General features: G+C 35.0%; 1 protein-coding gene across 1 annotated transcript in view; it reads left to right on the forward strand.

Annotated features, from left to right (window-relative positions):
- Window positions 1-16,854, forward strand: part of LOC109537509 (putative dipeptidase UREG_03382) — a 154,042-nt gene that overhangs the window by 94,598 nt on the left and 42,590 nt on the right. The window contains exon 6 of the mRNA XM_048664663.1: window positions 14,115-14,256. Within this exon, the coding sequence (XP_048520620.1) occupies window positions 14,115-14,256 (142 nt within the window). The remainder of the gene's footprint in view (window positions 1-14,114; window positions 14,257-16,854) is intronic.

Raw genomic sequence — 16,854 nt, forward strand, 5'->3', positions numbered from 1 at the left:
CTTAAACCGAATTAATTTTTAAAATTTTTTGAATCTTCACTATTTATCGAGTAATGAATTATGAATCAAAACTTGAAAAAATATCGTCATAATTTCCAATTGGAAATCTCAATTGTCGAATTCATATTCATCATTAGCGTCAGACGAACAAAGTGAAAGTTTCATTAGAAAGCACTTAAAATGTTCAGATTCAAGATCAAATGGCACTTTTCAACTTACAATTGAGCTCGTTCACACACACAAAGTTCTGCTCGTTCGGATCAAGTTTGATTTTATGACTAAAGCCGTCTATTTTCGAGCAAAACTCAAAAGTTGGAGTTTAATACGATCTCAAAATCAACGTTTAGTACTGGAAGAAAAAAACTGTAGTTTGAACTCAAAAATTCGCAAGAAAACTCAGGACTTTTATTACTTCGCTCTACTTGAATGTGTCTGAAGCATTTTTCTCCTAAAAATGATCAAAAAGTCGCAGTTTTTAATTCGGCATCAAAGTTCAGAGTAAATAACTAGCTTTGAAATCCGTTGCTTACGGCATTTTTTAAAAGTATGCGGCATCAGAAGATACAATTTTTATCAAACCCTTAGAGTTGTAGTTTTTTGTTTAACGTTTGTGTAGTTTTAACATAATTTTGATCAAAAACTTTATTTACCATTTATTCTTCAGGTTTCTGGAATTTCGAAGTCAAAATGTCTGCACAACAGTCAAACCTGGTATAAATAAGCAGAATTGAAAGCTGAAATGTCTCAGTCTGAGTAGAGAATGTCTTCTTCAAGTCAATAAAAGTATATTTGCCGAATAGTCGAACTCGGCATTTCGCAAGTAAAGTTGAAAATTTTATTGCCTGCGAACTTACTTTTAATACTTTTAATACCTGGAGTTGAGAACCACGAAATTTAACATGCATTCACAGTTTTAGATGCGGATTGCTTCAAAACGCAGTTTCGAGTTTTATGTTCAGTTTTATGCTCTTACTTGCGCTTAAAATCGAAATTTTCTCTGCTTCTAGAACAATACTATCAAACATTTCCTAGTTCATATTTTCAGAAAATATTTGTCTTCGAATGCGGAACTCAAAAATGGTCATAGACTTCTGCTCGTTGAAATCGTATTCTTAAAACTGCGTTTCGGAAATAAAACTGAAAATGTTGAGTCAAAATCAGAACCTTCAAGTTTCGTGAATTTATCTTTGCAAAGTTGTCTTTACAATCAGTAATTATTTAGGTTTGTTGGTTTTTGGTGGCCAAAATAAAACACCAATTTTTCTTGGACCTTTTAATTAACCCATAGGTTCATGAAAAAACAGTGTTTTATTTTTGCCACCAAAAACCCACAAACCCAAATAATTACTGATTATCATTACGGTCACTCATTATCTTCTTGAGGCATTTTGGTCCAAAACAGTAGACAATTTTTTTGTACAAACTTGCACTTTCAGGTTACCATTTTGTAGTTAAAGGCACATTTTGTAAAAATAGACAGTTTTTAAATAAGAAATTACGAAAGTCCTCATTGAATTGAAATTTGAACTCTAAGCTCTGAATTTCTCATTAGAAGTCTACTTTTTATTGTCCTTCTGAAGACTATATGTGAATCTAACTATAGTTCTCTTCTCACAAACATTTACTTACTTTTTGCAAAATAATTTTTAAAGTTGATTCTTTGAGACTTTACTTCGCTTTTCGCATTTAAAATCTGCAGATTCCTAAGTAGCACTTTCAGTAGTCGTATTTCACTTCTCACTTTCAAGGGCAGAACATCTATTTTTCGATCATCTTCATCGAAAAAACAGTCGACAGACCAAAAAAACTAAAATGTACAATTTCCTAGTCACTTTGCCACGATTTTCAAAAAAATAACTGGACTATTAGGAAATGTCCTCTTGTTGCAGATTAACTAAATTTAATTAGAAAGTGTACACGATTGGATTCCTATTTATTGGAATATATAATTTGTCATTTTTCACTCCCGGTGGAAATCAAATGGCACAAAAAACGGCATTCACTAGCGTCATCATAAATAATCGTCACCATGTTTGCTGAAATAAAACTAAAACTTCCTGTTTATACAAAACCGATCGGTCAACAGAATCCAGAAGGCAACAAATTCGTATTGTGGCTGAAACCACGAATGTGAATTAAACTTGTAAACGATGTTTGTGACACTCCGAATTGTAACCGGACTGTTAATTAATTGCCGAATATTCACAATTTTCACAAACAACTTTTTAGCGAGCTTTAAATGATTTTCTCAATGCATATAAATTTGCTACTATTAGTTTAGTGTTATTTTTGGACCAGAGTGGATCGAATTCCGATTAAATTAACCGAGCTTTTAAAATACATGGCAACCTAAACTACAAGTTTTAAAACACAATAGAATTCGGTTCATTGGACTGAATTGTTATTCTACTAAGGAAGTTTTCCTCGAGGAAACATCGTCATCTAGATGGATAAAGTTCATCCAACAAGGATTAAGTTCCACTTCTTACAAAGAAACTTCACACTACTCGGTTTCGTTTGAAATATGAGTGAAAACTTTGAGTTATAACTAGGAAAGTTTTTGTTTGCACAGTCGTTGTGAAATTTACCATTGTTTATCCAACCGTTTCCTGGTTCTGTAGCCCACGCAGATAAAAGTTTTCACCCCGCATAGCTGGATTATAGGGTTGCTTCTGTTTAAAAAACGTAGCGTTCAGCTGCCGGTCAGTATAAAAACCTTGTATAAATTCAACGGAAAAACATATCCATAACTGAGGGAATTTTCCCTGATGACAATTTCCCACACATACCGCGAACTAAAACGAACACGTCTCTGGATGATAAAAACTATCCGACAAATGTTGACACAATAAGGGGACGAAATGAGAAGAATAAATCTGGCGCAAACTTTCCTTTTCCTAGTATAAACAACACCTTAGAGCCTGTTTGTTTTTCAATTTGAGCCACTCTATTTTCTTGTTTGTCCTTCTTGGATCTAGCAGCTTATTATGGGGGAAAAGTAAAGGAAAAGATGAAATTGGATCGCACACTTTTAGACGGACTTAAATCTCGTTCGTCTGTGTCAGGTCGAAATGGTTTTTATTTTAAGTTGAAAATTTGCCGGAAATCAATAATTATTAAAAGGGTTTTCCGGTGAGCAATCGAGTTATTATTATACCATAAAGAGGAAATTAGGCTAGAGAATCTACAGATTTCCACTTTTTCCTGAGTAAAGACATTCTGCAAATATATTTTGCATAGCGGCTTTAAAGAGCAAATAAGCATAATGAAGTTAGGCGAACTATCCTCCAAGTTCATTATTTGGCTAACTTTACACATTAATATAAATTATAAGAATTAGGAACACTTGCTGAGAGCCACTAACAGTGGTCCATACTGGGCCCGATGTATATAAACTATGGATTTAAAACTTGTCTTATTACTACATTAACGGCGAACTGGGACAAAGTGTTTCAACTTCCAGTGCCTGCGCCACTTTGGAGCAAATAAATCAGGAAACTTTAAAATAGGGAGTTATGTGGTGGGATTTTCCAGAAATATCGTGCCTATTAAGACACATTGATTCATTTGGAACTGTTGTGTGAAAATGCGTCGCAATTTGAAATAATTCCGTTTTCAATAAAAATGTTTACCCTAAGATCGGGTTGCCTCAAAGTATTCACGCTTTTTTCAACGAATACGTGAAAAGCTGATCAAATCCAAAATGCCTGAAACTGTTGATTTTCGTGTTAAGTAACTTAATTAATTAGCTAAATTTACTTGTTGGCGCGAAAGTCCTTTATTTAGTGAAACATTTAGTCAAGTGTACAGAAATTGCTTCTGTCTTCCAGTGCAAGAAGTTTGCTCTAGCGCTTATTTCTTAAAACTTTGTTGGCGTCTAAACAAGTGCAAACGGGCGAGTTTAATAAACTTTACCAGTTATCGTTAGAGGTTTCGCTTTAAAATAGAGGCAGGAATTAACAGAATATTGAGGAACTCAACAAATTATAGGAACAAGCGCAAATTGAAATGGACGGGAACGTTGCCTTCATATTTAGAGAACAATAAAATAGTTAGTAGAAGAACTTAAGTGACAGGAAGTTTGGTGATTTTAATCATTTTGTTTTGAAACTGCGAGATAAACTTTTCGTAGTCAAAAAAGTAGTTCCGAAAGAATCTTCCAGTCTTCAGTGTAGCGATTGTCATTCATTTTTTCCGGAAGTTTTGGCAATTTGTACAAAGTTCTTAGTTGGTGAAGCGCACAAATTTTGGAGATTTTTTACTTTTTACTAGATGCTCTATTCTTTTGCACTTATTAAGCGAACACAATTTCGTTCAATTCAAGCACGTTTGAAAACATTTTGAGTTTTCTTGATTCATTTAAATTTGAACATTTGATGCTTTATTGTTTCACGTTTATTTTTTAAATCACAAATGGCAAGATTCAGTAAGGTTCAAATTTTTCATATTTCTTATGCCAAGTTTCATTGAATTCCGACTATTTGAGAATTTTTTAATCTTCTTGTAGTTGCTTGACTGCCAGCTGCAACTCGCTTATTTTAAAATTCATCTGTTACAAACTAAAGCATTAGACACAGAAAATATTGGAAATCTGTAAAGTAAGTACTCTTAATTTCTAGAAAGTGCAAACGTTCAATCGGTTTAAACCACTTAGAATATTTTGAGAAAGTTTTCATTAGTTTCCTCGTTCTCAGTTTTTATCATTTTTTTGATAGATTTCAAACTTGGAAAATTTGTCGAGAGCACATTTGTCGAGAGCACAAAATTTCATTCAACTCGTACCATTTGGCCAATTTTGCGAAGTTTAAGTAATCTTCTATTTTCAATTGTTCACCATTTGTTTTGAAAATTTGCAACGTACAAACTGGAACATCTGGACATGGAAATTTTGCTGTTTTTTGATTAGAGTTAAGTGAGCAAAATTTTTGAAAAATTAGACCGGCTGTTGATTTTACAAAAAAAATAATCTTCCAATAGAAGGTCCTTGCTCAATTGTGTTGTGTTTGTTTAAAAAGTTGCAAGTTACAAACTAGGGCATCTAGACTAAAATTTCGTATGCGTGAAAAATGTTCTTCATTTGTTAAATGTGCCAAACTCCATTCGGTTTCGACTTTTTGGGAATTTGTAATTTTTTTGTAGACCCCCATTATCATTTATTCCGCGTTTGCTTCATAAATTGAACAGTTGGAAACCACTACAGCCATTTCTCACCAGACTTCTGGATGCCGAAAAAACGCTTTATTTGTTAAGCACATAAAAGCTATTTTATTTGAGCGTATTGAAATTTTTGGCAAATTTTTGAAATGTTTGTTAAACAGTGCGTTTTCATTCGCGCACGTTTGACTTCAAAAAAATTCCCCAAACTAAAAAAAAATATATTAAAGGTTGCCAAAGCACTAAACTCTTTGGAGAATTTCCTAAATGTCTGATTTGCTGCGTAAATTTGCCGCAAGTTACATTCCCTAGCTGCATAAAATATGTATAGAAAATCGTCGAGACAAATTGACTATTTGCTGTCGCACCGTAAACCAACATTAATAGAAAGGTTTCGAAACTGAGAAAGTTTTAAATGTTCACATATAAAAGCTAACATTTGCCGAGAGCACAGAGCAATTCTAAACTAGGGACATAAAATATTCAAATAGCTTGTCTTACAATCTGTTGGATGGCTGAATAAATATAAAAGCAAGCGAGTAACGAAATATGCGGCATAAACTTAGTGTAACATTTGTAGAATGTTTTTAACTGGTGTATTACAGGAGCTTTGTATCAGTTTTGCGCATAAAATAATTAACATTTTCAGAAAAATAACCCAGGAAACGAAAAATATTTTCTCAGTTTCCTTATCTTAGAACTTGTTGCTTCTTATCTAGCAATAAGAAAACGTCTTTTCCATGCATCAAATTGTTACCTAAATATGGGCATAATAAAATATTACACACAAATCCATCTTGAAGAAAAGGTGCTTTAAATGTGAAAATATTGCCAAATAACGTCGCTCGCAGAAATAACTCCCCTTTTACTGAGCGTCCAGTATTCATCAAAATATCAATAGAATGATGTTCGTTGTAATAAATAATCTTTCTGATGGTAGGGGATAAAAACGATATCAATACGGCTTCAGACTTGAGAAAGCTTTCAAGCTAATAGTAACAGAACCGACAATTCCGACATCTTATGGGTGTAATATAGAGAAACAAATGTGGATAAAATACGTAAAAATGAAATGTGCATAGATTAAAACATGTGAACAGTTTGTAAATGCAACTTTGCAAACTTAGCAAACAGCGCAATTTGCCAATATTTTGCAGCACAATCATGCTGCCAGAAGTTTCCTAATTAACAAGCTACAGATAGACAAACTTTCCCAATGCTTTATTAGCCTTTTAGTTTCTCTAGAGTTTCTTTTGTGTGATTAGGTTATTTCGCCTCTATTATCTTTGGGCCCGCAATTTTCATCTAGTCATTAATAACTATGTAAAGTAGCAATAGTCTACGTGCATCGACTTTTAAATTCATTATAAATATTAGAATTGAAATTTCGCAAAGTTCATGTTGTAGAAAACCGAAACTGGCGCTTCACCCATTCCGAAGGCCTCGGTTCGGTATTAAAGGTAGAGCACGAAAACAAATGGGTGTCGGTAACAAAGAACATAATTAAGGAAAAAGTTTTGGGACTGACCTGATTCCGAGCTTCTAAGCTTCAGCTCGCTGGCTGCTGAATTTAGGTTGAGCTGGAATGGGGCGATATAAATGGAGATCGTGTTTCAATGCTCCAACAGGTTCTAATTCCATTTATTTTTCCATTAGATGTAAGTTAATTAGGAAGGCGATGCTCGATTTGAACCGTTCGAAAAATTAGCCTCTTGTTCACGCAAAGGTATAACGTAATTTGTCGCTGTATGACTCACACGTTTTTATTTGCAGAATTTTATTGTCGTTTGATTGTTTTTTTTTGTAATTTGTTGCACTCGTTTATTGCGTTTTTCAGACATTTGTCCAATACTTTATGTAAAAGTTGAGTAACTTGAAGTATAAAATAATACGGCAAGATTCTCACTTTAGTAGGTAAGACTCGTCCCAATGCTTTTTCTTTGAAAATTTCGCCAAATTTCAGTCTCAACCGCAAATCCACCCAATGAAAAAACCTTCGCAACTAGTTCAAAGTTCAACGCAAAATTCCTAAATCACTGCTGAATAAATCATTAAAAAAACACATTTTTCTAGAAAAGTCCTAATTGGAATTGACTAAGGAGATTCAATTAGGTTTGCTGTTAGATAAACTTGAAAGTTCACATCTTCATGAATATTGTGGGATTCCCACTTACAGACAAGTTTTCTCCGGAGAGCTTTCGCTTGGCTCACTGAAGGCAAATTGCGAAGTAATATGCTGAATTTTATGCAGAAGATTCGGTGGAATCGTTAGAACGCCGGATCGTTAAGTGAATTTCAAATGAGCATACTGTTCATTTCGTTCGTTATCGTTTTAATGAATAAAATTTATTCATATGTTACCATTTATATTCTTCACTGCAATGAAACTTAATTTTCCTGAACTTATCTCGTCTAACCTGGTGGAGAATAAATGCTCTTTGTGTTACCTTTTAAAGCACACGCTACGGCTGTTTTAGTCCAAAAGCGATTGTCCGTGTGATTTAAAGTTTCAATTAAAACTATAGAAACATTTTTAAAAAAATGTTCACTTAAATTCCTGCAGTGAATTTACTAAAGTCTCTAGGGATTTATCAAGTTTTTAAATATTGTCTGAATTATTTGTTATTTAAAACATTTGTAATTCCTTCCTTAATAATTCCCTATCCAGCAAGGGCTAAGTTCAAGTAATTGAACATTTTTTTAACAAAAAAATTGTGTAGTGTTGAATTGAAAGTATAGAAACTTCGTTTCCACTAAATACAGAATGCTTGTATTTTGATGTGCGATTGAATATACGTTTAAAATATGTTGTGAAGGGATCATAAATTTTGTTTTAAACTAGTTTTTTAACTTTCATATACCCAAACGGGTTTAAACACAATTTTCAATGGTTACTGAAAAAAACTTTGTTTTCTTTGGTGATTTTCATTTTTGTCGCGTCACTTGACTGAGAGCCATCGAGGAAAATGTAGTCAAAATTTAAAAAAAGTAGCATAGTGGCAACAGAGCAAAAGAAGCGACAGGATTTTTTAAGAACAAACCCCAGAAAGTTTTAAAAAGGTGCAATATGTAACGCAAAAAAAGTATGAAAAAAGGAAGAATGAACATCCGGCTCGAAGGACCACTAATTGTACGATTTGCAAATAAAATTGCCCGCTCAATTTACCACGAGTTCTTTGCATTAAATTGAAAGCAATTATTTCTCTTAACTCATATTTCCTTGTTCGGAAACAAGGAGATTGTAAAACAAACGTATTCTTAACAACGCTCGAAGGTTTGAGCTAAATTAACGCTGCAAAAAATATCTGAGCACTTAAAAACACACCATGGTTGATGTATGTTGCAATCAATTAACATCCAAAAGCCAAGTTGCTCTATTAAGTGAAAGAAGTCGGTGAGGAATAAGCGGGCGTAAAAAATGGCCTTAGGCGAGCTCGACTTTCAACTTGAGCGAATCGAGAAGAGGGATGGTTTGCATTGAAAAATGTCAGAAACAAGCAAAAGATCGCAATACATGCGAGCAGGAGACAAATTACAAACAGTCATGAATATTTCAAGTAAGGCTGCCCTATCCGAGACGCAGAAAACGTGGATAAGGGTCTTCGTGGGTCCGATATCAGCGGAAACTGCTGCTCATTTGTCACCGTCCACTTCGCCTATCTAGACTCCATTGAAACTTTTTAGTTTTAAGTGCCGCCTATATGCGCCATTTAACCTAGCTGAAAGTGTCCTGGCTTTATGGAAAAAGTAAATAATCTGGTTGCAGCGCTGCGGGAAGTTGAAGCGCCCATTTCTCATTCGAGGAGATTTTTCATCGAAATTTGTATTATGTTTTCCCAACTACTTTATCGCGTCTGCCATATTATTCGGCGAATGGGGCAACTTCTGACTCAACATGTTCGCCCTCCTATCAGAACTTGCTTGCGATCGTGATCGCGATTGCTAAACTGCAATGTTCGCATTAAAGCGCTCGAGCAACCGACATCCGTCAATTATCCAGATTGATTCCTTCGACCCCTAAAATATCACACTGATAAAGTGGATAATCCAAGTTAAATTGATTCGCCAAAGTAATACAGTTTCAGTGGCCCCTAATATTAATTAAATTCAGCACCAAATTAAATCGGTATCATATCTCGCCTTAAGCGGCCTAAAGCATTTTAATAATCCACGCTTAACATTAAAGCTTCAGAATCTCCTGAAGAGCACACCAAATAACGGAATTTTAAATAAAAGTTTGCGAAAAACGAACTATGCCGCAGCTTTAAGTATCATCCAAATTTTAGCGGAATGCATTAATGCAGCTTGTAAATTGTTTTTTTTATCATAGAGTAGTCGCTTTAAAAAAATTTAAATATTTCAGTTTCCTTTCCAAATGGTTTGCTGTCAAAAGCCTGGACAAAATCTCTAAAAAACCCTGTAATTGAAGCACATCCCAAGCCAGATAGTTCGATTAGCTGGAAATGAGGTCCGGCCGCAAAATCGTCAATTTTTTCCGAAAATTCAATCATCCATCGGCCCTAATCGTTTATAACATGCTGCCAAAGTTAATCGCGCAAAAACTGCGAAACTGTCGTCCATTTATTGCGATAAAATCAAAACGGGAATAAACTGTTATTACGCTCTGGACATGACCGAAACTACCACTCGGTCCTGGTATTTGAATTTATCGCCTCCAGCACCAAAGTATTGGAAGATTTTAATGAGGATCGGACTTATAAAGCATAGTTAATTAACGTCGTTTTACACTATAAAGGACCAGTACCATTATCGAAGTCAATTCGCTTTTATAACTGAATTAATTAAGAGCCATAAAATCGATGTTGAGTTTGGTTTCAGTTAACTTCAGTTATTGCGCTCTCGTTCTTTGATGGTAGCGACTAATTTTCTAGTTTAGACGTTGTTGAGGCTTCCTTTGCAACAAATGTGGGGAGATTTCTAACGTGATGGACATAGAAGACCATTTTTGATCAAAGTGTACATTTAGAATGTAATTTGAATGTTTCCTCAAAAACAGAAATAACTATCAACATAGGGAAAGCTTGAAATGTCTGAATTGCTTTGGTTCAGGTTCCAGATAAAGGAAAAGTATGCAAATGCAACTTGAAATAATTAAAAGCCATTGAACAATGGAAAAATTCACTGAATCGAATTCAGTCAGCTTGAATATTCTCTATTTAGTTCTTCTGGGATTAGTGAAGTTGACTGGAGAAATAAGAGCTTCGGCTCTAAATGTTCGGTTTAATTTATCATCCACTGTCAGAATCATAATTTTACAGTGTCACGTTGGATTATTTTTCTGCACTTCAACTCAATGTAAACTAATCGACCCAACAAGGTTTTCCATCAATAAAAACGTCGCTTTAAATTGAGAATTCCTTTATTCGAGTGAAAGCCAGCGGGGACGGATGATTTGTAAATATTTGCCTGCAAAGCGGGATGTTACACAGGAAACAATTTGTCCACTCGTCTATCGCTAATTATTCCCATCTGCAGCAATTATAAATACAAATTATTTGATAATCAAAAATCGATATTTATTTGAAATAATTCCCCGATTCATTTAAATAATGCAAAATTTAATAGCATGTTCACTATATCTCTGATATAAATTGCTCAACATTTGGACCCACTTTGGGACTGGATAAATTCTGATTGCGGCCAGCGATTCTAATTCTCTTTTAAGCGTTATTCAGTGCAACTCTTTTCTGGTCAGTGCGAGTTTTTGCAAAAAGTTAGTGCTATAAATAAAGTTTCTACAGGATGGCAAATGAAATAATGTAAAATTGGTGAAAGTTTCACGTATTCTCAGTTGAACAGAACACTGTTTTTTTGTATTTAAACACCACAAGCATTAATATGGACATTAATATCTCCAAAATATTTTGAAATTTTCAACCGTCTCGCTTATTTACAGAGTGGCATAAAAAAATAACTTTTTTGGTCTTGCAGTGATACAGTTCGCTCTTCCTTCTCTTGAACCGATTTTGAAAATCTAGGTCTCATGTTAAAGTTGTTGTTGGACTTGCGAAAAAACCGTTAAAGTTGCATGAATTAACGAACTATTTCAAACTGAACTTCACTTTAGCTGAAAGTCTGCTAGAATCACAGATTTCGGAGGTTATTCCGATTTGGAAGTCATTTTTCATGCAACCGTGTATATCGAATTTTAAACATGAGCTCTTAAAAACCGGTAGGTTTGTTATGATGTCGATTTTTGAGAGATAAAAACTGACGCTTTTAATTCTTTTAAACGCGCATTAACACGCAAAATATTGAAAATCTGACCAGCGAGCTCTACTCTACTCAAGAGAAATCTTGAAAATGGGCAAATCAATTTTTTATATGTCACAGATAAGCAAACTATAAACAAACCTACCAAAAGCACTTTTGGCTTGTTCTTTGTTTATAAACCTTGAAAAAGTAACACATTTTCGAGATTTCCTTCAAATTTCTAACAATTTCAGGAAGTTACAATACTATTAAAACCTCATGAAAGGTGAGATTTTAAGTGTCCCAATTTTTCAAGCTCCTGTTATCCAGAAGGAGATTTTCTGCTTGGCTCTCATAAGTTATTAGTCAAAGCAGCACGTAAACTTCTTAAACTATTGCATAAATTATCGCATATTTCATAATGCACCGTTCAAAATGTGTCCCATCTAAACTCTGACCGCAATAATGGCCGTAATTTTACGCGAACTAAACACGTTATAATCGAATTATGTTTCATTTATCGTCCAGTGAGTTTCTATGGAAAAATAGCGTATGTGAGCAATGATTTGCAATCAATGGCTCCCAATCATGGTCATAACATCCATGGAATGATAGTCTGATATATTGTTATTTAAATGAGGACATTCATAGCAATGGATCGTGCTACGTGCTCTATTCGATGGGATTTTCTAGCAACAATAGAGCAATAGCAACTACAGCTATTAAATTTGATCAGGGCAAGTGCAAAAATCCATCAAAAGTAAAGGGAATCGCCCGAAGGGATAGAATGAGAAATGAAAGCGTAAGAGAGGAACTAAAATAAAAAACATTGCAAAAAAGACGACTCAAATGGTTTGAACAACTACACAGAATGCATGTGGGAAGACCAGTGATTTGGGAGGTAAAAGTATAAAAGAAAATAAACATTCGTCTGGTTTGGCTGCACTTCTCCATACTGAGCAAACAGTTTATTGTGTTAACTGGAATTTCAAGAGCCAGTTACACGTGTTCGACATTCATTCAGCAATTGAACTTGCACAACTTCAAAGTGCTAAATCATTACTTGAACTGAAACTTTGGAATACCTCTTGAAACTGTCGAACAAATGCATGCCTCCAAGTTCCCATATTGATTTGCAGAATGATTTCGACATGTGTTGTGTGCACTTAACACAGTTGTGTTTGGTTCAGTTTAACCACAGACTCTTGGTTGGACTTGCTCGAATTGTAAGAGGCTTTTTGGATGTTGCGCAAATAATTTCTTTCAGATGTTTCGCAAGCAGGAGCCACTTGCATCTTTGAGATCAAAACTCAACAGTTGGCAACGAAACCGTTTTAATAAAGTGTGAAAGAGTTTAAACTAATGGGTTTTTCGGGTTTTTAGGCCGTCGTTCGGTAGAATTTCTTCTTGACGTTTCGCAAGCACGAGCCACTTGCATCTTTGAGATCAAAACTCAACAGTTGGCAACGAAACCGTTTTAATAAAGGGTGAAAGAGTTGAAACTAATGGGTTTTTCGCGTTTTTAGGCCGTCGTTCGGTAGAATTTCTTCTTGACGTTTCGCAAGCACGAGTGGCTTGCTTCTTCAGGTGTGGTTAACCACTTGGATCCAGAGCATCAAAAATAGAGTGAACTGTTGCATTGCATTACCGGCTTGCATGTCTACATTGCTGAAGTAGCCGATATCCCCTGACACACTCGTGCATTTAATATAGTTACCTGATATTTGCCCTGCTATCAGTAATTAACTAGAGTTAATCTGCTAATTTCACTAACTTTCAAGAGCCATTAGCTAAGTGTATTCGCACTCGGGACTTTAGCAAACGTAATATATACTTATGTACTTAATAATATGGCAAGAGGGCCAGGTAATCCAATGCACTTTGCTCTTATTCGCTCGGGATATTTATTATTACCAAGAATCTTAGTTCAACGGAAAATTCCCATGGGCTTGTTTGACAAATACCAACGTAAAGTCTGTAATTCCCTTTATTCTGCAAAGCTCGTTTTATTTATATTGTAATCCCTTTCAGAACGAATGTAAATTTTCCGTTATCATTGAAGGCCCAGTAACATTTTTAACCCGGTAGATTGCTATTTTTCCAATGTGATTGTGCCAAAACAATCACAAATTAAGCATCTATTAATATAAAATTAATTAATTGAGTATATTAAAAAATGTATTTTTGAACCAAGCATTATCCTCACCTGAAATGAAACTTCCAATCAAGAACACTATAAATTAAGTGCTCTGGAGCCCAAAACAACTTTTTTAACCTTTTTAATTTGTTAGTATTGTCAGTCGAGAGATTTTTGTATTGCGACCAGTAAATGAAGGCAATAAACCCAATAATTGCAAATTTCACCAAATAGCGTTTCCGATCTCTGCAAATATTCCCGAGCAACAAATGTTAACGCAAAGTTTTTCCTATGACTAATTTCAAACATGAGTTTCAGAATTTTTCGATGTTCGTTGGTTCTGTAAATTAAATAATGTTTTTTAGTCCTGTCCCGAATGAACAAATGTATATTTGCTTCAGTCCAGAATGCAAAACGGGATCTGCAAAAATAATTAAATTGAAACCAAATGGGATTATTTAGGAATATTTTATTAAGTCCGATGAAAAACCATCCTGGTGTTTTTCCCATTCCGAATTATGAATATTTACCAAATGGACCAAAAAAAGAAAGGATTTGATTTAGCAAATTTGCAGCAAAAAATTTTGATGAATTGTTTCTTCGTTTTTAGGATGAAAGAATGTTCGCTCCAGCTCCGGATGTTACGAGGAGAATGGAATCAACTGCGAACTTGTCCAAACCAGAACCTCCCGGCTCGCCTCCTTACTATCGATCCACCTCAGCATCCAGTTCAAATTCCGCATCATCTAGGGGTAAGTTCTAAGCTGAACACCATCGATCGAAACCTTAAAAAGTTAGTAAAAGTGGTGAATTCAGAACACAATAGAGCTCAGTGAATAGGAGATGAAATATCTGCTTGACATATGGAATAACGTTGCCAAAGAGTACAAATTTGCATCTGCATATACGAAATAGGAGCAATCGACAACATAAAGATATCAATTCAGACAAAGGTGTGATAATTTTTCGTCAATTTTTGCTCATTTCTCGGAAGCAAAATAAGCAAGAACGCTCATTTTTATCATTACAGAAAGAACTAAATGGAGTTTTTAGAAAGTGAACCACCGATAAAGAAATGTTGGCAGTTTTCTCAAAAAACTCTTGATTTCAAGAAGTTTTAGATTGGCGTGAGTTGCAAAATCGACTCAAACATGACGCTGCTTTTTTCAAGCCTCATTCCTTCATTCAAGTTTCTCAAGCCCCATTTAAGCCACATAATTTATTGTGGCATCGTTGGATAGAGAATTAAAAACACGATTCAATCATAAGAACATAAGTGAGGAAATTCCAGTAGTTTTTACCAAGGCTCAAACATTGAGCAGCGGCGGATTCAGCTTTCAAGTCTGAGGTAATGGAAATTCAGTCTTTTGTTACCTATGAAATTAGAAAAAATTATCGTTAGTCGACATGAACTAGGCAGCACAAAAGAGGGTCATGACAATGTTGAATTTCCGATTTTCTGTGAAAATTGCCAATATTTCCCTAGACATCTTTCTTTAATTATCCGTCCAGTTGTGCAGAAATAAATAAAAGAAAAGAGAAAATATGTTCGACTTCCATTTAGAACCTTTTCCATTTGAAACACGGGATCAGCTAACAGATTTGTGCCATTTGTTTATCATCTTTTTCACTACAAATACGTACATTATAAAAGGCAAATGGGCTTTTACTGTGCATGGAAGCCAAACAAATGTTGCTTTTTTAGTGCAACTTTAGCTCCAACAATATTGCGAAAAAGGGCCATTTTATCAACATTTTCCGGTTAGATCCATAATAATAAATGTAGATACACAGATTGCAAAAAATTGTGCGCGTGTATATTAATAATTACCTAATGAAACATCGTAGACACATTAACAAAATCAAACAGAACTAATCCAACTCAGAGGAAACGCTTTGTCTTCGGATAACACAGCACATGTTCGTAATGTTTGATTAATTACTTAGTTGCTTATGGGATAATTGAGGAAGCAATAATTATTGATTACCTCCAACAGTTTAGGATGAAATTGCTTCAGGCAAATGGCAATTTAGCTGCGTCACAGCTCGCTAAATATTTCATTGTAATTGCGGCTTAATGGTTGCGAACTTTTGCCGACTTTCAACCCGGAAAAATTTAATATTCCAAATCCATTTACCAAAGCTGCTGAATTGGAATCGCATGTTTGTTGAACGACAGACCGAATATATAGAATATCGGCAATTCCATTCAATGCAACAAACAGCAAAATAGAAAACGACGCAGTTTATCTCGTATACATTTATACAATTCGTTTCTCCTACACATTCCCGAAGGAAATGCCAGAAAATCTCGGTAGTGAGTGATTTATTCTGTTTCACATTGTTTACGAGATGGTATTTCGCTTCACCTGCTGAACTAATGAAGGCGAGTTCAGAAGTCAACTGTATTGCTTTTTATCTATAACTGGAATGATACCAGTGGCAAGGAAATAAATGTGAAAATCAACCATCAAGTGGCTTTTTCATACAAAATAGGGCGTCCTTATATAGTGCCGAAGCAATGAAAGATTAGGCTAATGCTTCTTCTGCTGCTGATCCGATGTTTTGGTTCAGTAACTTGTTTTATCATTCAGTCAGGAATGCTATATTAAATTTTTCGATATACTCAGGTGTCGGTTTCTTGACTATAATGCTCAGATCACGAAGGTGATTCAGAACTTGAAAAGATTTCTTTGTGCATTAGTTGTTTTTGTAAATCCCTCTCTATACAACACACAACATCAATCATGCGAATGAACAGGCTCATGTGAAACTTTAGCGAAAACATTTAAGTCTCTTAATGTTAAAAAACGCTTTACTCAAGAAATTCAATTGAAAAACTGCCCGAAAATTAACAGACTTTTTCGGTTTCAGGATTCAAAATAAATCCTTCTCTATGGCCCATTTCTACCGATACGGCGCGATTCAAGTCTAAGGCTTTAAATAAAAGGGTCCGCGAAAAAAAAACGTTATTACGCAAACGAGTAACCATTTCGGGCAGTAAAAATTTGACAAATTGCAAGTACTTTATCTGCTGTCAGCTTTTCCACTTATAATTAAAGCCATTTCCAGCACACACACATGCACACAGTAGGCATACAGAGAGGGTAAAGCATTGTGGGAATTACTGGCCGTCTATTTGAACAATTAAACACTTGTTCATCGTCTCTCCTTTCCAACGAGCTTAAATTGTCCGAAATTATCTTGACCGGGTCCAGAGTTTTATCGTCTGTCCTTTGGGCTCATATATTTATATTAAGTCGCAAAATGCGGCAAGTGTGCACAAAGGGACGCACCATTTGGATTATCTGCGTTTAGTCGCACGTTAGCTGTTTGTTCAGAGAAATGGT

The sequence above is a fragment of the Dendroctonus ponderosae genome, unplaced genomic scaffold (assembly GCF_020466585.1).
Source record: "Dendroctonus ponderosae isolate FM_Combo_2020 unplaced genomic scaffold, Dpon_F_20191213v2 Dpon_F_20191213_3, whole genome shotgun sequence".
Lineage (NCBI taxonomy): Eukaryota > Metazoa > Arthropoda > Insecta > Coleoptera > Curculionidae > Dendroctonus > Dendroctonus ponderosae.